A 20,810-nucleotide genomic window follows, 5' to 3' on the forward strand; every position below is an offset into this window, starting at 1 on the left:
TCTCTAGTGTACTCGATTTACACAACTTCTCCCCAGTGCAACGCGATAATGGGTCAGAAAGGCCTGGCGTATCATTTTGTTTTTCATCCTATAGATGTCCGAACCTATTCCGCAAACAACCATGTCCTGAAGACCGACGCCATTACCCATGAAGCTCACCACAATGCTAGCACATTCATCTCTCCGCCCAAGTCGTCCATCCTTGTCCGTAATAACCTGCTTAGCGGCGGTCGTTGAAGCGACGAGGGCGCTCAGCTTGCTGCTGAGCGACGGGGACGACGTTGACGGGAATCGAGTCGAACTATATTTATTAAATTAGCTGATATTTGTGTTTTATCCTCCGGAGAACATACGCCAATGCTCTTAAGCAGATCCTTGGTGTCCTGGTCCACATCCAGTTTACCAGTCTCACTGTTCTGGCTGAAGTCGAGGGCGGAAACGTCGGGAACGTATTGATCCTTGCGCTCACGTTCTTCCTCCTGAAGCTTGAAGGAGATACCGCGGACGGGACCGCGCTGGATACGTCTCATCCTGTACGTAGAATTAGTCGTGTCTCTCTAGTAGTGTAATCATTGAATCCAAATCGAGCGGAAGTCATACAAGTGCGTGGCATATCCGGCAATCTATCAATCAATTAAAATTAGCATCTCTTCTCTTCGATCGATCCACTGTAAGTCGTCAGATCAATAATGAGCATACCTTGTTCCTCAGCCTCTTGCTAGCAATGATAGCCACCTCATCGCAGATCTTCTTGTTGACCTCAAAGTCAAGGGTGAGCTTGGGGTAGTAGCGCTCGATGACGACCTTAGCGGACCTCTTGACGGTCTTGGTGCGAACGCGACCCATGTTGGCGGTATAGTTGTCGAGATGCTGCGATGTTGGGGTTTCGAGGATGCAATTTTGGTGTGGTTGGGTTTTCTGTGCCAAGCTCGCTTAATCGGATTGCGGGCGGTCAGGACTGTGGGCCAATGGAGAGCGTTCTTTTTAGCCCTATCGCACAGATATTTCTCACTTATTACAGTGCTAGTACTCTATACAGTACTACCGTCGTAGATATAGGTTGGCTATTATTAATTATTAATGATTTATTATCTATACTAGCTTTCTCTTGATCAAATTTAATTTGTCTCTGAACCACCGTGAGTCGTTGGAGTGGCATTTGGATCTGGCACAATTATGATGTATGATTGGTCCCTATATTATGTAATATACGCACAGGCCAATCAGATGCATTTGAATGTGAAATCAGAGTAGCTATTGTATCCGGCTTGATGGTGCATTCGCTGCTTATTCCTTATAGATATTGATTCGTTCTTCTAATTTTAAGGATATTCAGTCTATTAACTTATCATCATACAGTATGTAATGGAAAAGCAGTATAGTAATCAGATATCAGCAGCCAACGTATATACCCGCAAGTCCGTTCCAGGCCACTCCACTTGCAATGAGTATGTGCATGCAGAATAGATTGAGCATGGTGTATGCTATAATGTCATGCATCTATAATTCAAATATACACTAAGTACTTGCCCAAACAAGCAATGGATCATTCTTCATCATTTCCAACCTCTTCGGATCAAACATCAACGTGAGCTCCCAAGGCCCCAACCCTGTGCCTACCGGCCTCCTCGGCTTGAGATATGCCATGTTCGGATAAACCGTGCGAGGTTCAAAGCCTACCACCGGGCCTAAAACCGGGCCAAAATCCTGCTTGTAACAACCGTTAAACGACAGGTTACTGAACAATAGATCGCCCTTGCCCTGGCCTGGATTCCACTGCGACATCTCGTACAGCTCATGAATAGTCCTCGTCAGATGCTGATCGTCGGTGGCTAGGATTTTGGCGCGGATCTGAGTAGCCAGCTTCGCAAGCAGAGGCGTATACGCATCAGGGATACTGGAGGGATTCGAATCGATGGTCGAGAGTGCATCCACTATCTCGTGCTGATTGCCCTGGACGCTTTGCAACACCAATGTCGAGCCTATGTAGGAGTCAGGAAGAGAAGGCCTGCATCGCTTGGCCATGCTGACAGCAAAGCTAATCGCTAGGAATCTCTTCCCATGTGCGATGGACGCGCGCGCACCGATAATCCAGTACAGCGCCATGAGAATATCATTCGTGGTGCAGTACTGTCCCACGGATAAGCGCTCATTACAAGCGGTTTTCAACTCGTCGATCCGACGCGGCGAGAACTGCATCGTCTCCCGGGCAATACTCTCGGTCGCGACTTCCTCGAGGTTATGCAACACGAACGATTCGTCATCCGCGGACATCTTCTCGGGTAAGGGCCGTTCAATGATATCGGAGATGATCTTGCGTCCGAGATCCTGCTGCTGACGGATCGATTTCAGCGACACGGACGTCTCAGCCCGACAGCAGGACGCAAGCATCTGGATAACATTGCTGACTGCCGTGCCGTCGATCAATAGGTGATTCCAGCAGAAACAAAGAACAATCCCCCCGTGGAACATGTTCGCTTGGAATCGGAGAACGGGCTGGAACGGCCCGTCGGGCTTCGGTGGTAAGGGTCGGTATGCGTTATCTCCGGCTGCGTCGATTGTGCGACCGAAATCAGAGGCAGGGAGCGGCGAATTGACTTCACGGACCACTAGCATGGGACATTTCTCAAACACATCGATGGATGAAGGACGGACTTCCAAACGACGTCGACTGTCTCCCGCAACGGGGGCCACTTCACCCGCGAGAAACGGCAGTTCCTGGACCAGACGCGTCACGCCGGTGTTCAGTGTCGATAGCGCATCGTCGGTATTCTCAGTTCGAAAGATGAAATAGTTGCATCCATAGGAGCCAATGCCGGCAACAACTAGGTAGTGCTCCAGAGAGGAGAGGAGGAAGGGCTCGAAGGCCACGGGGAGGGACATTTCAACTAGCGGGGTGGATTTTGAGGGGTTATGGCAGCAAGGAACTGGAAAGGTCACCAGAATGGGGGCAGAGGATAGGCAGTGTAAGGCGTTTCATTGTGCGAAAATCACACAGTGGGTTTGTGCCATTTTCTAGGACTAAAACTGCAAGGATGTTGTACACTAATGACACCGTGTGGTGTCTTGAGGCAATTACCTAATGGGGTCTATAACTAAGTTAGTTAGTTATTGATTGACTTAGTATGTTCAGAGATTAGTGAGTTCAAGATCCACTACCTGAATCCAGACATGCCACGTACGCAACAGCTAAACAGTAAAATTCAATGCATAGCTGGAAACTCTAGGTTACTTCCGAAGCCCGAATCTCTTGCACGCCAGTGCGTTTTTTGATGCTCTCCACCAGAACCTTGGCGTGGGTGAAGTATCCAATGTCCATCGTAAAGAGCCTCCAAAAAGGAGACCGACCACACTACTGGCTTTGTTGTACACTAGCGACCCAGCATCACCTTTTTCAACAATATGCTGACCATGACCCGACACAATGGTATGCTCCCTGGTTAGTTGGGTCGTCTCCTCCCCATCGATGACTCTTGTCGTAATACGAGACGTCCGGAGCGGACTGTAGACGCCACGCGTAAATCCCATAGCTCGGCCAACTTTGAATAACCTCCCGTCATTCAGCATTGGCTCGAAAGTGAAATCCACTAGGCTGCAGACACTACCTCCAAGAGCAGAGGCCTATACGGCGTGAGATACCGTATTCAACGGGCCAGACCTGGAATCTGGGTTACATTGTTCGAACTAGTCACAAGAGTCTTATACAAGATGTGCGCCCAGTCCATCTACAGGACATGTCAGGATGTATCACTAAGGCCATTTGCAACGACTGTTCCTGAAGACCAGAGGCCGCCATGACACAGCCAAGTCTAAAATATTGATCAGGTAATTTGCCGTCAGAGATTTGCCCTCAGCTCATCGAGACAGCCTGAGAGATTCTTCCATGTTTTTTGATCACGCGGAGTCAGAGACTCATCGTCACCGTTTTCAATTGCTTCTTGGATGCGACTCAGTCTCTGAAATTCGGGGTCTTTCTCGAGCCGTTGGATATCGCTGGCCAGAGAGTTGCGTACACTACCCATTTCATATCTGCTTGGTGACTCTGTCTGGAGGATTCGTTGGGCGCCATCATCGTTTCCTATAAAGACTCCTTCCTTTCTTCCCTTTTGGAAGACTGTTTTGGTCAGCACCAGCTCAGCAAAGGCAAGGTGCAGCACACTGTGCTGTTCTTCCGATAGTAAATACTTATCCTCTTGCAAAACACAGTGTACGTATATGTCCATTGGCACCCAGTGTTCAGGGCTTTGCAACTCGAGCCACTCTCCGAACGTTCCAAATCTGTATAGCATCTCGCGCGGATCGATACTGTACCCAAAACGAACTTCTTCGATACAGTGGCTAGTGTCGAAGGAGACTCTTGACGGCCGTCCATATCGAAGACATTCTTATCCCCCCGGACGAGCATGGCGACCATCCAAAACCCTTGCTGCTCAAGAATGTTCACGATGGCCTCTCGGACAGGTTTCCCATCCCGGTTGGCCTTCTAGTCCACCCCAAACAAGACACTAGGGGAACAGGCTTGAACGTCCTGACCGACGCCTAGACGGTAGCAACCGATCGTGAGGACTCCCTTTATATTGATAGTCGTGACGATTGATCTTGCAACCCAGTACCACAGCGGGAAGACATCATCGCTGGCGAGACAAGGGAAAACGCTGAACATTTCGCCAAAGGTATCTAGGATTTCCACCGTTATCTAGACGATCCCATTGCTGTGCGGATGTTGTAGGATTCTTCGCACAACGTTTATCCAGCCTCGATCTCACGGATTGTGCCTGCTCGCAAAGATAAGAGCAGTCAAAGTTGGACTTTGGCTGGGCTGGAAGGAGGAACGACGCCCACAAAAGCGGAATTCAAGAATGTTCAGATTCAGATCCCTTGCGATGGTTACGATCTGACCCACTAGCTGCGCTGAGGAGGCTTGTCAGAGCGTTATACTACTGATGACTCCGGGCAGTCGGGATAGTGTCTCAGAGGGGAGCTGGCAGAGGTCAGGTCCTCCGGCTCGAAGGTCCTCCATGAGTTCGTCCCACGCGAGATTCAGGCCCTCGTCATTTGAAGACCGATTTGACCCTCTGGACCTCTCGTCGGTACCAGTGAGTGGAGAGCTAGAAACCTAGCTCGGTTCGGTGGGAGTAATAGGAAGGATGGCGGTTGCTGTCTCCATGTAGTAGTTGAATATCAAACCTGACCAATTAGAATATTGGTATTCGGTCCAGTGGGATATGGTAACAGAAGGAAGCTTACAGAGTTGACAGGTTTGAAGGGAACTACTTTATGATTCACCATGACAAACAGGCACTTGCTGCAGAGCCTTATTATTTCATTATTACTTATTGCACGATTCGCGAATATGGATGATCCATTAGATTAGTGACGTTATTATACTAGTCAGAGTTCTTTCATTGGTGCCACATTATCTCCATAGGTCTGGTCTTTTGGAACAATTAGAACAATTAAACCATCTATTATTAAATCACCAAATATTAAGGATATACATCCTGTGCCATGCTGAATAGACCCGAATAATGTCTAGGCATTATTAATTCCTGTGTGACGCAATGATAGCGTACCAGCCTTTGAGTTTTAAATAAATTACCAACCTCTTTATTCATTCGGGTCTGCTCTCTCCTCTATCAGCATTCTTTCTAGTCTAAGAATTCTATTTATATTGTGGAAATGCTATATTTACAATCATCATGTTGGGACGACCCCTTCCTGAGAGGTATAGCGCTCTGGTTCTTCCAAATAAAACAGCTCGCTGTACGTTCCATCCATCCCCTTATATTGATCGTCAAACTTATAGTCTATGAATCCTGCAAATAACCTGATATACTAGAACCAGTCGTTTGACTATAGACGAATATCTTGTTGCGCAACAACGCGAGCCATTCTTAGGCGAAGTACTATGCTGCCACACGTAAAGGCCTACGAATATCTCTGTATACCTTGCCAGATGACCTCAAAGCATCAGTATTTTTTGGTCTCGCGCCCGCTAAAAGCTGCGTCTTGGCGGTGAGTCTGCCAACTCTGACAACTTGGAAGTATACTGACACTTGAGGCAGCACCGGACCCCCTATAGCTACATCGGTGCCTTAGGGATGTTCTGAGTAGCGTTTTATTGGGCAGAGTCAGAGGAACTCAGATTGGAGGGAAATTATTTAATGTCGAACGGGCTAGCTCATTATGATGGGTATAGGGCAGATGATTCCTACGTGAGCCCGGACGTCGGTACGAGTCCATTCTCAAGATAATGCTTCTGATTTATTAAATTCATAACCCTGGAGCAGGCCATGGACTACTACCTGTACGACTGGGGTCCATCATGTACAGTGAGGCCAATTCCTGTACCAATTCAGCGTGAATCGCCGCCCACGGCTTAAAAGTCTATGCCCACCCCAGTCAAGGAGAAGGAAAAGCAATTTACCCCTTCATCAACGGGCATTGATGAAGTTCAAGGATATGGCGTCAGAATGATAGGTCTACATTGGGAAGAGTCTTCCATTCAAAAGGGCGAAACGATATTTCTAATGAATCCGTCCTGACTGCTCTACTGAATCAGGCGAATGATATACAAATTACCGGAGTTCATCCCCAGGCATAGCAACAGGTAAGGACGGGACGACTGACTAATTAAGGTGCCACAGAAAGGAGTCCTGAGATACTAGGGAGGTTTAGAAGGCAACTAGCTTAGTGCATTTGCAAATGCACACAGGGAGGATTAGACTTAACAGGTATCTTAGCTGTATTAACGTGCGCGAATCAGCGCGATGCGGTTGCGATCTTAACAACTAACTAAACACTGAAATATTTTTTTATAGCTTGTCCAATTCTAATTGACCTGCGAATGGATCTGCGATAGGAGCTTCAACAAAAAGGATGTGCTGGTGTTTGGATAGCGGGCTACGAATTAGTGATATAAGAGGCAAAGACAAGCATGGTAGTGGCGGATTTTATAATAAAAACAGGCCTTCGCCTTCTCGGACAGTTTTAAGTAGTAGATTCTTCAGCGACAGGGGCCACCAACCAAGCGCAGGACGAGGTGCCTGTTTAAACACGCGCGAGATAACTAATAAAAATACTGGGCTGCTGCCCGAAGCGAGCTAATATTAGCAGACACAAGACCAGGTCGCCTGTGACCGCCGAGCAGACTAGTTAACAATATCTCTGGATATGTAAGCTAGGACAGGTCAATGAATTCTACTATTACAACAATTACTACTACTCAGATCTGCCCAGTGAGCAAAAGGCGGCTAGGGATGAGCACCAAAATGGAAAGGGAAAGACATGAAGCTGTCTAGAAAATCAAGTTCATATGCAAATACTCTTACATTCATAAGGGAATGGCCCTCTGCAGATCCCATTTCATCTCCTGTATTAATATCATTAACTTTGACCGTGTCGTGTGTTTGCAATCCGCCGCCTCCAGCACGCAATTATCTAGCGCACAACCTCAGCCACCTCCAAGCCGTCCATCCTCCATTTCTCTCCCTAGTTCAGTGGATATTCCTCTGTGATTCAAATCCCTTGGTATTCGCGAATTTCGAGTGCCAGACTAACCATGTCCGGTCACACTTGCTCTAACGCCATATGTCTACGCCGAATCGCAATTGAGTCTGGATACCCGATAGAATGACGGGTATGCCATTTATTTATTCCACAATCCTGTTTCCCAGTGAATTGTCTCTCCTGAAATTCTGCTACATCATCGGGAGTGTAACCATGAGTCAGATTACCTCCTCGGGAGTGACGCTGATCTCGCAAGGGACCGGATATGGGCTCCTCATCGGTCTGGGAATCCTCTTTTGCGGGGTCATTCTCATCGCCGTGAAGATCCAAAAGGCATATCTGGACGAAGACTCGGGCAAATCCGAGATGTTCATGGTTGCCAATCGAACAGTAGGGACGGGGCTCACTGCCTCGGCTGTGTTTTCCTCCTGGATGTGGATCAACGAGACGGTTTTTTCGGCCGTCAATTGTTATCGTTTTGGGCTGGCAGCGCCTATGGTAGGTGATTTGAACTGATTGCTATCTATCAAAGTTAATAGATCTGTTAGTGGTATGGTTCTGGGCTGTGTTTTCAGATCGCTTTGATGGCCGTGCTGGGGGTGTTGGCGAAACTCCGAGTCCCATATGCTCATACCTCGTTGGAGATTATTCGCATGAGATATGGGAAGATCGCACACGTCGTGTTTCTTGTATTAAATCTTTTTTTGCAATATTTTTGGCTGCGCATCGATGATCCTGACCGGCTCACAACTGATTCATGGAATCGCGGGAATTCATTTCGTGGCTGCGACGGTTCTTATTCCTCTGGGAGGTAGGTCGCCCTGTACATGTACATATACATGGCAAACATGATCTAACTAATCCGTAGTGGTGTTATATACTGCGGTCGGTGGTCTCAAGGCGACTTTCTTGACGGATTATCTGCACACGGCCATTGCTCTCATTTTGATCATCTATTTCACCATGGCAATTCTCACGCACGAAGCCATCGGCGGTCTATACGGGCTCTACGACAAAGTCACCGCCATTTCTGATGAGAACTACATCCCAGGAAATTACAAAGGTTCTCTTCTGACGATGAAATCGCACGACGCTATCATCTGGGGATTGATTCTCAAGTTCGGAAACCTAGCACTCGTCGTGATGGTACACTCCTCGCTACATACACTTTGACAGACCTAGTAGCTGATAATATCAGGACACTGCATTCTGGCAAAAAAATCCTTTGCCACGGAAGTCAAAGCCACTGTACCAGGCTACAACCTAGCCGCGATCGCCATCTTCGGCGTTCCATGGGGACTGGGAACGGTAATCGGCCTGGCTGCGCGTGTCCTGCACGATACGCCTCTGTTTCCGACATATCCGGGGGAATTTACGCAGCAGGAAGTTCTAACCGGATTCGTGATGCCGTATACCATCCAGGCGATTATTGGCGAGAAGGGAGTCGTGGCATTCTTCGTGCTGCTGTTCATGGCTCTCACCAGTACCGTTTCCTCGTCGATGATTGCCGTCAGCAGCATTCTTTCCTTCGATGTGTACAAGACGTATATCAATCCAACGGCGTCGGATAAACGGATCATTCGAGTTAGTCATTTATCTGTGGTGTTTCATGGTGTTTTTATTACCGCGTTTTCAATCATCTTGAACTACGGCGGTGCTAATATGACTTGGATCGGATACTTTCGACCGATCCTCACGTCGTCGGGTATCATCCCGTTGATATTCACGTTGACTTGGGCCGGTCAGACGCGTCTCGCTGCAACCTGGGCGCCGATTCTCGGATTTATCTCTGGTTTGACTATCTGGCTTGCTACAGCGAAGTCAATGTACGGAACTATCAACCTCGCTACAACCATGAAGGAAGCGCCATGTTTGTACGGGTCCATCGCCGCGTGTTTCTGCCCAGCTCTATACTCCTTCCTCATATCATTCTATAAACCATACAGATTCGACTGGCGCCAGTTCCTGAGAATAGAACTCGTCGAGACACCTGACTCTGATGATACCATCTCCTCCACTGCTACAGACCAAAACATCCCAGAGAAACAACCCGTAACATCATCATCTAGCTCAACCACCGACACCATCCACCAATCAGACAGTAACAGTAACAACACGGAAGTGAACAATCTCGACGACCTCCGTCACCCATTCGACGGGGATACCCTGAACCAGTTGCGGAGATGGTACCGCATCGCGTGGTTGATGTGGGCGGTTCTCGTGTTACTGACTTTCGTGGTTTGGCCGATGCCACTATATCGGGATTATATTTTTAATAAGCCTTTCTTTGCGGGGTGGACTATCGTTGCTATTGTCTGGCAGTTTTTGGCGTTTGTTTCTGTGGTGGTTTATCCAATTTATGATGGGCGGTATGAGATTTGGACGGCTGCTAAGGGGGTGACGAAGACTATAAGGTTAAAGGGATTAATAGCTGCTGGATTTGTCCGGACATGAAGGCTTACGGTTTAGTTGGTGTCCGAGCTAGACCCTCTTTGCGCGAGGAACTTTTGCCACAGCCCTTAACATTGCAAATAAATCTAGGGGCTTCGGATTGCTTTGTTGTTCCTTCCTACCGTATATTGCAACCAGATATGTTGCAATCTCGCGCTTTGAATGTGTCTTTGGTCATCAGTGAACCACTGCCAGTGGTTTTATCTATGTTTTGCCATTCCTTGACAATTTTTAGGCTCTTCCACTGAGTATTTTCCTCAGTTGTTTGTGTGGTTCCTAAAATATATTAGTTAAGGGTTATTACTCAATGTTACATACTGTGAACATGATCTTGTATCCTTTCTCCTGCATGAACCTCCTGCGCATTTACCTTAGGTAATTGTGTTTGTGGATTTCCTGAGACTTATTAGCCTGACCTAGCTCTTCGGGATGTAACAACATACAACAAGTATTTTCTAACCCACATGTATTAACTGAAAAACCACCGTCTCCTAGAGCAAGCTTGTTGAGATACATGAAACCAGCATGATAATTAGCTTCACAGGACTTAGTATATTTCTTAACAAGTGGATTAGGCGGATGCAGACTCACCACTTATGTTTATAATACTTTCAACGCAGGACTTAAATGCATGCACAGGAATAAAATTTCGTGCAATAGCACCCCGAGCTTCGTGTTTCTGGTTACTCGACTCAATCCTATAGCGAAGATAACGAAATTCTTTAAGTTCATTAATAAAATTTATCTGTAACTTCTGCCCGTGTTCCGTCATTTCGGGTTTCCACCTAATAATTTGATCAATGAAGGACTGATGGTGCTTAGTGAGATGGTTTATTAAAGCTTGACTGAGTTTTAACTCGACATGCTCTTCAATGTTAATAGAATATGCGGAGAGACTAATACTGTTAAAGTCAGTCAAGAAAACAAGTGGCTCTGACAGAGACTCCGCGGATTGATCGATAACTAGAAGTATGGTATGTCTAGAGAATCTATCTCTATCACTATTCTTAAACAATGTACCAGGAGCAATTGAAGAGCCATAGCTAGAGAACAATTGGAAGGCATCGAATACATTATAAAAAATCAAAATCAAAACGATGGGACAACAATAGGTTCTAAAATACTGGGCGTACTTATATATGTTTTAAAGACGCGTTTCTTTTTTGGAAAGGTAGCTTTGACCGGAAAGTTAAGGATACACGAGGCTTATATTTTTATATACACTGATAGAACGTAACTAGCCCTTCGTAAAATATATCATTATTCTTAATATTATCTGGCAGTAGGTGGTGGGGGCGGTGCTGTCCTTATCGGAATATATAGTGTAAACCTGCAGGTAGTTCTCCCGTCCATTCCACGCTATATCTGTTATGAAGAAGCGCGTCTCCTTCAGATTACGCCCAAAGCCACCGAACTCCGAGTCATCCGTATCCAGGACAATCCTATACGCCCAGACTTGTCAATTAGTGCATGTGCTGATTCAAAGCTCCCTTTTGCGAACGGATCCCTCCGAAATACGGACGCTTGATGACTTATTGATATCCAAAAATTTTGGTATAGCTTGGAGATTTTTTATCGACGTGTATTTGAACTTTTAACTATTATAATGGCTTAGGATGGGTTAGATTTTATCATTCTATTTCTCAAGCATTCTTGGGAATCGACGTGGACGGAATATTTGACGGTATCATCAATCATATTTCCTTGTCATTAAGGCTTGAATAGTGGTGCTATCCTATATAATTTCTGCTGTTTTTGTCTGCAGACTGAGGATAGAAGGCACAGAAAGGGGACACTTAGTGTGGGTATTGGTTTAGAAGATTTTTCGATCGCTTAAGGCCTCTTCCAGGGGCTTGCTACCATCCCATACAGATTCAAGATTCCTGTCATACAGTGGCTTGCGGGGGATCTGTGAAACACTCAGCTTCAACTGCTCTACACCACAGCTTGCCATGGTCTCGGCATCCTCGAGTTTTCCTTTTTCAGCGGCTTCGGCTGCCTCTCTTAGAAACCAGTGCGCGGTATCAGCAGCGGTAAGAGCACTTTCCCATTGATCAGTGGACACTCGTTTCTTCACACGTGATGGATTTGATGACTGCTGTCCAAATGATCGAAGGCTGTTGATGTAGCCCATGATGAACCAGTCAAAGAGATACTCGCAAGTTTTTTTGGTGGAAGCAAGGAGATCAGCATGGTCGCCTCGCTCAGCTGCTATGATACCTATGATTCGGCCTGATGAGTGTATGACCTTGTCTGAAGAGTCGAATACAAAGAACTCGAAGTTGTTACCATCACAAAGGATAGCAAGTATGGGCACCCAGTGCCCCTCCTTCAAGTTTGCATAGTCACACGCCGCACACTCAGCCAGAACCTGGCCCTTCATATCAAGGCCGCTCTTTCCCATTGTCCAGATTTTTTTCACCTCGACAAAAATGATGCTCACAGAGTCGAGTGCGATAAAATGGTACTCTATTCGGCCTCGCCTAGTGAACTCACTCTCCAGCAGGGTCTCTGGATTGTTCACAATGATACTCTTGAACAGGCAAACAATGCGGTTGAAAAGGGAGGAGATGAAACGTGATCTGGCTTCCTCGTTGTCATGAGAATCAATGGGACCGTACTGTGTCAGAGCATCTTCAACATCACGTACAATATCACGAAACATGCCGGTAGGAATCCGTTATCGAAAGACATTTAGGTGCAACATATCTCGACCTGCCCCATTAGGATCTAACCACATATATGGTGTAATTTGCTTGTATGTTGTATTGGAAAAGGAGGCGTCCAATTTCTTGGCCGAGATCTGTGAGAGAGTGGATAGCTAAATATCATAAGTTGTTAGAAGCTCGAGAAACGCCTCTTCATCTGTGAGGTCTTTGTCGGATCTGACCTTAGCAAAGGCCTCGAAGATGTCAGACCCCAGCGGAATTTTAGACAGTGAGCCACGATCGCGAGTCTTCGCTGCACCCGGACATGCCGGGCCAGGCGGCAATCTCTGTGTAGCTTCAGAGCTGCGAATTCGAGTTCTCTTGGGTGATTGGGTCTCGCTACGTAGGGGGCCTCTCTTTCGCAATCCCATTGTTAAGAATTTAGGACAAGCATGCGTGTTCGAGCACACTCCGGGGCGAAGATAGCGTGTGTGGTGTTAAATTTAACACCACACCTTGACACCTGACCGTATTAACTGTCCGTGCTTCCAATACAATCAAGCGATGGGGGTGACTGGATTATCACGGATAATGGAAGTTTTCAACCACCTTATGATGACGTCACCTATAGCCAACGATCCACAACAACGGTACAATTCTAGGTGAAGTGCCAGAGCAGAATGCGGTGTGAATTGAGGAAACTGGTGGGGCAATAAGGAGAATCAAGGAGACTGACCTGGTCAGAGATGAGGAGTAGGAAAGTGTCAGTTTCGTTCTGTTTCTGGCATCGCAATTGTTGATCTGGACACTCCGATCGTCGATCTGGATGCGTCGATCAGAAGATCTCGACGGAAATCAGATCTGAATATTATCTGAGATGATATTCTTCTGAAACCGGGAACTGGATGCTATATACCACTTGATTGTGTGATGAGAAGATGACTAAGAACAAAGCCTAGCTGTCCAGCTGCGAGGGCAGTAAGGTGTGCGGTGGCATATTGCCGCTCCAGCATGTGAGAGTGGAACCGTGGTGTTAGAACAGTGATGAGGTCGGTTCTTATCCCCTTGGCTGGCAGCGCTTGTCTGTTTAGCGGTAATTTTGAATAGAGTGCTTTTATTGGTTAATCAGCATTCACCACTTCCTTACAAATTGGGAATAGTCTCCTAACCCCTAATTCACCATTATTTTACATAAACTAGAACGCGCCTAGCTAAGTGACGCATATCTACGCGTTCTTATATACAATGGATTTATGGGGTTTGCCTCTTGAAGAGGCCGAAGAACCTTTATTATATAGTTCCTCTGTAGTCCCATCTAGTGTTTCTACTTCTCCTCCTCTTTCTCCTGTTTCTAAAAAGGAAGAAACAAAGCCAAATCTTACACAAATGCTTTATAAGATACCGCATTATCAAGAGGTTGTGTTTAAGCCTCTTAAAACGGCTGAACCTTCCTCTCCTATAGTTCAATTACCGTCTGGAGTGGGTATTGAAAGCTCGTACAGCCTATTCTCCTTATTTATCTCTCAAGAATTGATTGTACTGTTATTGTCACGGGCTAGTGGCTGATTCAACTTATATAATAGATTTGGACTAAAGGAACTCGCTGGGGAGCTTCTAACTGGGGCCGCGGCGGCCTAACAGCTAAATGTGTGTGCGAAGTAAACAAGATCACGCGATCGGGAGAGTTCTACACGACCTCGCGAGTGCCCAGTATACCCCTCTGGCAATAATGCTCCAACCCTTCCCGAACTGCGGGGTATGTGACTCCATTACCTTTATCGTTGAACCCCCGTACTGACGTATGTACAGACAACTGTCAAGCATTCAGCTCTGACCAGATCGTCACAACAAACGGAGACTCAAGGCTAGTTAGAGGTATCTGCGACGGCATACTAGGCTGGTTTGCCTCAGATGACGCCAGCAGTGATGGTATCACGCTCACCTGGGACCCTGCCGTTATGACGATCGTGACGAGTACGCCTGAAATACCTGGTCGGGCAGGACATTCTGCACCCGACAAAACAATCAGCTTCTGACAGATCTCAATATTCCTCCGCTTAGGACTCTTGTCAGTTGCGATGAGTTCCCATTTGGCGGAGCTGAGGAAGATGGCAAATGGGGAGCCATGTACGCGACGCGGAAAAGACCGCCATCGGCTAATTGTGTGCCTCAGTGGCAGCAGACTCTCCAGGGAAATTGCAATGGTAAGCTAATTGCGCAAATCTGTAGTCTCACAGGAGGCACACAACAACGTTAGGCATACTGAGCACTCTCTACACCAACGTGCCGTATTTCGACCGAGACTCGGGCTCGACGACCGAGGACTGGAAGCTCTGGTCGAAACGGACACTCAAAGGCCAACCCCCTGACGAGCGATCGACACCAGGTGGACGCGAAGGTGACCCAACGCGCCTGTATTCGGGCGCCTAGCTCGCTACCCCGAGGCTGTGCCTCATTCGGAGGGTATTGACGAAACTGTGAGTACCCAGAACATTCATTCAAGCTATACCTCTCCAGTAATAACAAGCTTGCTCATTTACTGACAGCACCCGTCGCAGGAATGGGAAAACTCCGGCCGGACCCTCAGCTACAACTTCAAGCGCAAACTTCACCTTCGCTCTAGCATACGCAACCAGTCTCAGCGACACACCAGACCAGTGGGGCATGGCGCTGAACAACTTTGAGATGGGCACTACTACCAGCACGACGGCGAGCACGCGAAACCGCCTCCAAACAAGCAGTCACAGCACGTAGAGACAGATGGCGGCGTTGTAGGCGGTTGCGATCCAGGTACGCGGGGCGAGATTGCTACAGGGGGGAGGCACAGACAGTGCCCAGGCGTAGGGGTTGAATTGTTGGACGGTGGACACGGTTTGTTGGAGGGGAGGAGAATTTGGCGGGGAGGTCGAGGAGAATTGTACGAGAGCGAGGATGGAGTGGAGGAGAGGCGCGAGACATAAGAAATTGTTGGTTTCTGAGGTCAGAAGAATGCGGTCGATGTGAAAGCGTAGATGGACGGTTCGAGGGAGACGGTCTTGGAGATGGTGGAGCTGATGATGTCGAAACTATATTAATTATTACTGCTCTTTGTTTTCTTTGAATTCTGATAAGAGTGATACAGAAAGGTACGTACACTAAAAGTTCGGAGATGAGCCATCGACACCGAAAGAGAATCGTGGGAGATATCGCAGAGAGTTCTCCATGGCGTAGACAGGTAATAAGACGCTTTGCGCCCCCCAGATGGACTCTCCAGACGTCAGTGCCCGAGTCGATGAATTCGAAGTACATGAATAGCATGATGGCTGCGAAGACGATGTCAGTGTCGGACAGGGAGATGTGTGACAGCGTGTCATTGAGAAGCCGCAGTGCTCGATGTTTGGCCACCAGCGCGTCGCGATACACCGAGCCCAAACGGGTCTCCCGCGGTGATGGATAGAAGAGATGGCACGATTAAGTGATGACCATCACCTGTCATAGCAGAGGATAGTTCAAGTACACGAATAAATGACGCACGGGGTTCTGATCGCGCGCATCGTAGACGCCACTTCTTTACAAAATATCTGGTTGAAATGGTGGAGATACTGTGCATCCGTAGATCCTGTATCAGAGGATACACCAGTGGAGGGGATATCGAGTGAGTATCCGACTTTCCCGGAATCGGGTGCAACGTCCTCTCCATCATCTTCCCTCTACTGGTTATGCCTTTATTCCATATGATCAACTTGTCGTAGCCCAGACATTCCACTCCGGTGATGATACATTTCCGACAGCCATGCAAGGACCGATAACACTTGACCCGCCGTCAACCACACGGTGGCAGATAGTGCACGCCGTTTAGATGTAACATACGGATACATGCAGAAGCGAGCCATGACTAAGAGCCATGGTGCAACATACCCTAGTATCTTGGCTTCCTGTTTGGCGCGAGTGGGTCGACATGGATTTCTGCTTGGACGTTGACCATGAAACTATAAAAATAGATATATACATTAATTATTATATTCTGTTGGAAATCAGGATGCCTAAGGCACCTTCGTATATCCTAGTTCCGTAGGGATCTGATATATCGCACGCAAGGGGCTAAAGGACACGTAGACATAAGGAAGCGTTTATCTACGCTTCCTCTCCTAGATAGAAGAAGACACTTATTATGCGATACTAGATCGCACTAATAGTTTCAATATACTATCCAGTCACCGCTATCCTAGCACCTCACGACATAGCTTCTTCCCCAAGATTCTTAACAGGTTATAGCCCGGCTGCGCGCTGGGTACCGCTGAGGTTGTAAAGCTAGCAAGGTTGGCCTAGTAGTCCGCAGTAAACAACTGCGAAGAGTATCGTAGTGTTGTAGAGGGCCCTGACTTCGGGATAGACTGCGAAGCTTGGAGTTTTGATTAAGGAGGTTATATTCCCTTATTACTAGCCAGCTCTGTAGGAGTGACATTCCCTCGAAGGTTACCAGCCAGCAAAGCCATGCAGTACCATTCTACTGGATAATAGAGAGGTGTTCGCACCCAGACGCTCTGTATTATCTGGTTAATAATAAAGATTGCGAAGTCAGACGTACGCAGCGTCTTGATAGAATAAAGAAGTGCACGAAGGATGTTCTGGTGGTCCTGCGAGAAGAACTAAACACTATACTTATCTTGTTATTATTTCACTTTGTTACTCCCAATGTCTGATACGTACAACTTCGCCGAACTATGAGAAGTCGCATTATTAATTATGGAATCAGACTTACCTGACTCGCCCGCCGGAAACCGTGGTCTATGACCCCCTACCACGCCAGTTCCAGAAACAAAACAACACCTGCATCGAACGCGACCTCGCAGGTTCGATCCGACCAAAATAGAAATCTAAAAGGCCTTCCACGACCGATACTTTACCCCTTCGAACGATATCGATAGCGTGAACCTAAATGATATCCGAAAGATGTTCCGAAACTGTCGAAAGATAACGCGGATGATGGTTTAATATTTTGAAGAAGCAGTGGATAGCAAGAAGCTTGGTGGATTATGCAGGTCCTGAACAACCGGACGCATGCGAACAGAGCTATACTGTTCTTATTCGTCAACTTGTTCCCGACAGTGAACACGACCTCCTTGACAGTAATACGGCAAAGAAGCAGTTCAAGGCTTTAAAGAAGAAATGCAATATTGCGACCTGGTGTTGCGCGAGAGAAACTAGCTGAATTCTACAGCTACCGCAAACCAGAGGATATTCCATTCGGGACGCCCACGACCAGCTTCGCAGAATGGCAGAAAACTACGAGCGAGGCTACCAATATGCGAGAAGCTTGAACGAGAAGACAATATTTATAACTTCTTCATCGCTCCCGGACGAATAGAAGCAGTACGAGATACGCTTGATGCCCAAGGAGTCTTCGAAGAGACATTAACGACGCCCTTGAAACGCTGAAAGAAAGGAGGATAAGTTAAAAAGTGCGAAAGTCGAGGACGCACACCTGGTCGAGACGCCAGAAAGGTCAAAAGGGATCTCAACGCCGAGATATAATCGCGATCGCAGCCATTAAGACACCGAGACGCACGCGATCGAAGACTACAAGAATCTGTCGGCGATATAGCACCTCTAGCGAAAGCTCCGATACAAGCCAAGAAAGCAATCGCACCGAGCTGCTGCCAAAAGAAATAAAGAACCTCGTTGCATTATATGTGATACAAACACCCATGGGATAAGTGCCCAGATCGCTCCGAACTTGAAAAGCTACGTACGAAACTTCGAAAGCGCCGCTAGAAAAAACAGAAAAAGGCACGTGCGTATAACGCAGACTCGCAATCTGGCTCCGAGGGGGAGAAATCGAATTCAGCACCTGAATCATCTCGATCAGACCCAGATTCCGATTCTGACTCTGATAACGAAGAGGCGTACCTAACGCAGCTTATAGAAGCTCCCAAATTCGCCTATAAAGCTTCGTCGGACTTAACTGCGTTAACTAACAAGGAATTCGTTCCCTGCGTTGACAAGTATAAATGGATTGCAGATACCGGTGCAACATCGCACATGACGGTAATCGAAAGCTATTTTTACTAAGCTTTATGCGATCACAACCAAACGCAAGGTGCGAACAGGTGCTGGATGACTACTAATCCAAGGCTGCGGCACTGTACGGCTAAGCGACGCCCATTATAACAAGATCACATTGCAAAATGTTCTATATGTTCCCGGCTTGAGCGCAAATCTAGTTTTTATCCGTGTCCTGTGCGAACGAGGACTGCAAGGTATTATCGCTGAGAAGGGCATATTATTCTACCGCAACCGAACGTTGGTGTTGCAAGCGATAATCGAGAACAACCTATATATTATTAAATGGTTCTTATTAAACATCGCAGAATGCGCCTATACGACACAAGAGATTAGTGATCTACTGGAACTAGGACCCCACGCGCATCGCGACAAGAAGGAGAAAGAGATGTACAACTTATAGCATTGATGAATAGGCCATCTTCGTAAAAGCAAGCTGCGAAACCTCCATGAAATCACAAATCTTAAGAAACCAATTCCTTGCCGAGCAGAACCTAAAGTATGCGACGTCTGCGCAAGGACAAAAATAGTTAAACGCAAGGGCCAAGAGCAAAGCGAAAGGAAGTCTAAACCGCTGGAACAAATATACTTAGACATCTGCGGCCCTTTACCAACAACAATTAATGGCAATCGCTGGTTTATTAAGATTGTGGATAGCTGCACCTGCAAGCACTGGGTACTGCTAATTTCCGACAGAGCGGCAGCACCCATAGCACTGGAAGAATGGAGAAAGCAAGCCGAATTGGAATTTAATTGCAAGCTAAAGGCTGCGCTTATCGACAATGCAGGAGAACTTATAAAGGAATGCAAAGCATGGAAAGAAAGCAACGGACTAAAAATTTAATTAACAGTTCTGTATACCTCGCACCAAAACGGTCCAGCTGAACGCGCGATACGAGCGACCGAAGAAGACATGCGAGCTATGCTCAAGCAGGCTTTATTACTAATAGAATTCTGGGACAAAGCTGCGAAAGCGCACGCATATATTCACAATCGGGTGGTAATACCACAGTCCGCAATGAACGAAGACGAAGATGCTATAACACCTGAAGAGCTATGGACAGGATCTCGCCCTAAGATTACGCAATAAAGGTCTGGGGGAGCAAATGTTATTCGCACGCTGATCCTGATGTCCCGGTAGTAACAAACTTACCGATCGCGGACGAGTTGGAATCTTTGTTGGATATAATAGGAAACCACTAAGCAGTACCGCATTTACGCGCCAGACTCCCATCGCGTTATTCAGCGTCGACAGTTATCTTGATAAGATACGCCCGGCGGTACAATGATCTAAAGCTGCGAATCAAGTCCACCTCCACTGGTTACCAGATAGGAATCCTGTAGGTCGACCAAGGAAGCAGGATAAAATATACCAACTTCGCGGGATAGCTCGCCAGAACCAGCCGACAACGAAAATACGAGACAGCGCTGAGAGTTTGACCACGATCACTTAGATATCCCATCAAAGCGTCGAGACTCAGTGGGAGCCAGCAACGAAGAGCCGATTCCTGCGAGAACCAAGAAATGCTAGAAGTCCGCAACCGACTAAGAAGAGAGAACGCACCGACGATAATCAGTACAAAGTGCGAATCTCCGCCGATCAAAAAGGTTAAACTAAAGGAGCAGAAGTGGCAGATAAGGTCGATAAATATCCACTTCGACTATTAGTCGAAACCATCACGAAAACCGCGCCTAAGGTTGATAACCCAATTCCGATCCCTGTACGTACGAAGAAGCATTAACGACCCGGTCTATGGACCCGAGTGGAAGAAGGCTATCCGATCAGAATTTCGGTCACTTATATAACGCACCTTTCGCGAGACCCACGCGCCTGACGGCGCCAATATTTTACCGCGAAATGGGTTTCGCAGTCAAGTATGCGCCGAATGGGGGAGTTAACATTTAAAGCACACTAGTTGAGAGGTTTTAGTCAAGTTCGAGGAGTTGACTACAAAGAAACCTTCGCGCCGAAATCGCATTACTCCCTGGAATCATGCTAGCTATTATCGCACTCGAAGACCTTGAAGCACATCAGGTTGATGTAACAACGCTTTCACCGAAGCAACGCTGCAAGAGCGAATATATATGCGTCCGCCAGCTGGCGCTGAGCTGTCTAATGGACGCGTACTCGAGTTAAAGCAGAGCTTGTACGGTTTAAAC

The 20,810-nt window shown here is 47.1% G+C and overlaps 8 protein-coding genes across 8 annotated transcripts; 2 read left to right on the forward strand and 6 right to left on the reverse strand.

Moving 5' to 3' along the window:
* Positions 1-220: 220 nt before the first annotated feature.
* RPS17 (40S ribosomal protein eS17) lies at positions 221-846 on the reverse strand (the record flags this gene model as incomplete). Its single annotated transcript, XM_033571824.1, has 4 exons — positions 221-301; positions 354-531; positions 601-623; positions 700-846. The coding sequence occupies 4 exons, from the start codon at positions 844-846 to the stop codon at positions 221-223; spliced, it is 429 nt and encodes a 142-aa protein (XP_033425139.1).
* A 672-nt stretch (positions 847-1,518) lies between these two features.
* On the reverse strand, positions 1,519-2,883 carry ATNIH1004_007199 (uncharacterized protein; the record flags this gene model as incomplete). Its single annotated transcript, XM_033571825.1, has 1 exon — positions 1,519-2,883. One exon carries the CDS (start codon positions 2,881-2,883, stop codon positions 1,519-1,521), a length of 1,365 nt encoding a protein of 454 aa, XP_033425140.1.
* Positions 2,884-3,228: 345 nt separating this feature from the next.
* ATNIH1004_007200 (uncharacterized protein) lies at positions 3,229-3,796 on the reverse strand (the record flags this gene model as incomplete). The annotated part of the gene is made up of 3 exons (XM_033571826.1): positions 3,229-3,621; positions 3,675-3,725; positions 3,752-3,796. 3 exons carry the CDS (start codon positions 3,794-3,796, stop codon positions 3,229-3,231), a joined length of 489 nt encoding a protein of 162 aa, XP_033425141.1.
* A 40-nt stretch (positions 3,797-3,836) lies between these two features.
* Positions 3,837-4,663, reverse strand: ATNIH1004_007201 (uncharacterized protein; the record flags this gene model as incomplete). Its single annotated transcript, XM_033571827.1, has 3 exons — positions 3,837-4,278; positions 4,323-4,483; positions 4,538-4,663. The coding sequence occupies 3 exons, from the start codon at positions 4,661-4,663 to the stop codon at positions 3,837-3,839; spliced, it is 729 nt and encodes a 242-aa protein (XP_033425142.1).
* Positions 4,664-7,722: 3,059 nt separating this feature from the next.
* On the forward strand, positions 7,723-9,963 carry ATNIH1004_007202 (sodium:solute symporter family protein; the record flags this gene model as incomplete). The annotated part of the gene is made up of 5 exons (XM_033571828.1): positions 7,723-8,007; positions 8,085-8,189; positions 8,410-8,572; positions 8,708-9,383; positions 9,456-9,963. The coding sequence occupies 5 exons, from the start codon at positions 7,723-7,725 to the stop codon at positions 9,961-9,963; spliced, it is 1,737 nt and encodes a 578-aa protein (XP_033425143.1).
* Positions 9,964-11,773: 1,810 nt separating this feature from the next.
* ATNIH1004_007203 (uncharacterized protein) lies at positions 11,774-12,625 on the reverse strand (the record flags this gene model as incomplete). Its single annotated transcript, XM_033571829.1, has 1 exon — positions 11,774-12,625. The coding sequence occupies one exon, from the start codon at positions 12,623-12,625 to the stop codon at positions 11,774-11,776; it is 852 nt and encodes a 283-aa protein (XP_033425144.1).
* Positions 12,626-13,652: 1,027 nt separating this feature from the next.
* ATNIH1004_007204 (uncharacterized protein) lies at positions 13,653-15,362 on the forward strand (the record flags this gene model as incomplete). The annotated part of the gene is made up of 6 exons (XM_033571830.1): positions 13,653-13,657; positions 14,276-14,364; positions 14,418-14,582; positions 14,648-14,812; positions 14,866-15,022; positions 15,167-15,362. 6 exons carry the CDS (start codon positions 13,653-13,655, stop codon positions 15,360-15,362), a joined length of 777 nt encoding a protein of 258 aa, XP_033425145.1.
* Positions 15,363-15,588: 226 nt separating this feature from the next.
* ATNIH1004_007205 (uncharacterized protein) lies at positions 15,589-15,905 on the reverse strand (the record flags this gene model as incomplete). The annotated part of the gene is made up of 2 exons (XM_033571831.1): positions 15,589-15,673; positions 15,742-15,905. The coding sequence occupies 2 exons, from the start codon at positions 15,903-15,905 to the stop codon at positions 15,589-15,591; spliced, it is 249 nt and encodes an 82-aa protein (XP_033425146.1).
* Positions 15,906-20,810: the final 4,905 nt, after the last annotated feature.

The sequence above is a fragment of the Aspergillus tanneri genome (assembly GCF_003426965.1).
Source record: "Aspergillus tanneri strain NIH1004 chromosome Unknown AapTan_7_pilon_pilon_pilon, whole genome shotgun sequence".
Classification (NCBI taxonomy): Eukaryota; Fungi; Ascomycota; class Eurotiomycetes; order Eurotiales; family Aspergillaceae; genus Aspergillus; species Aspergillus tanneri.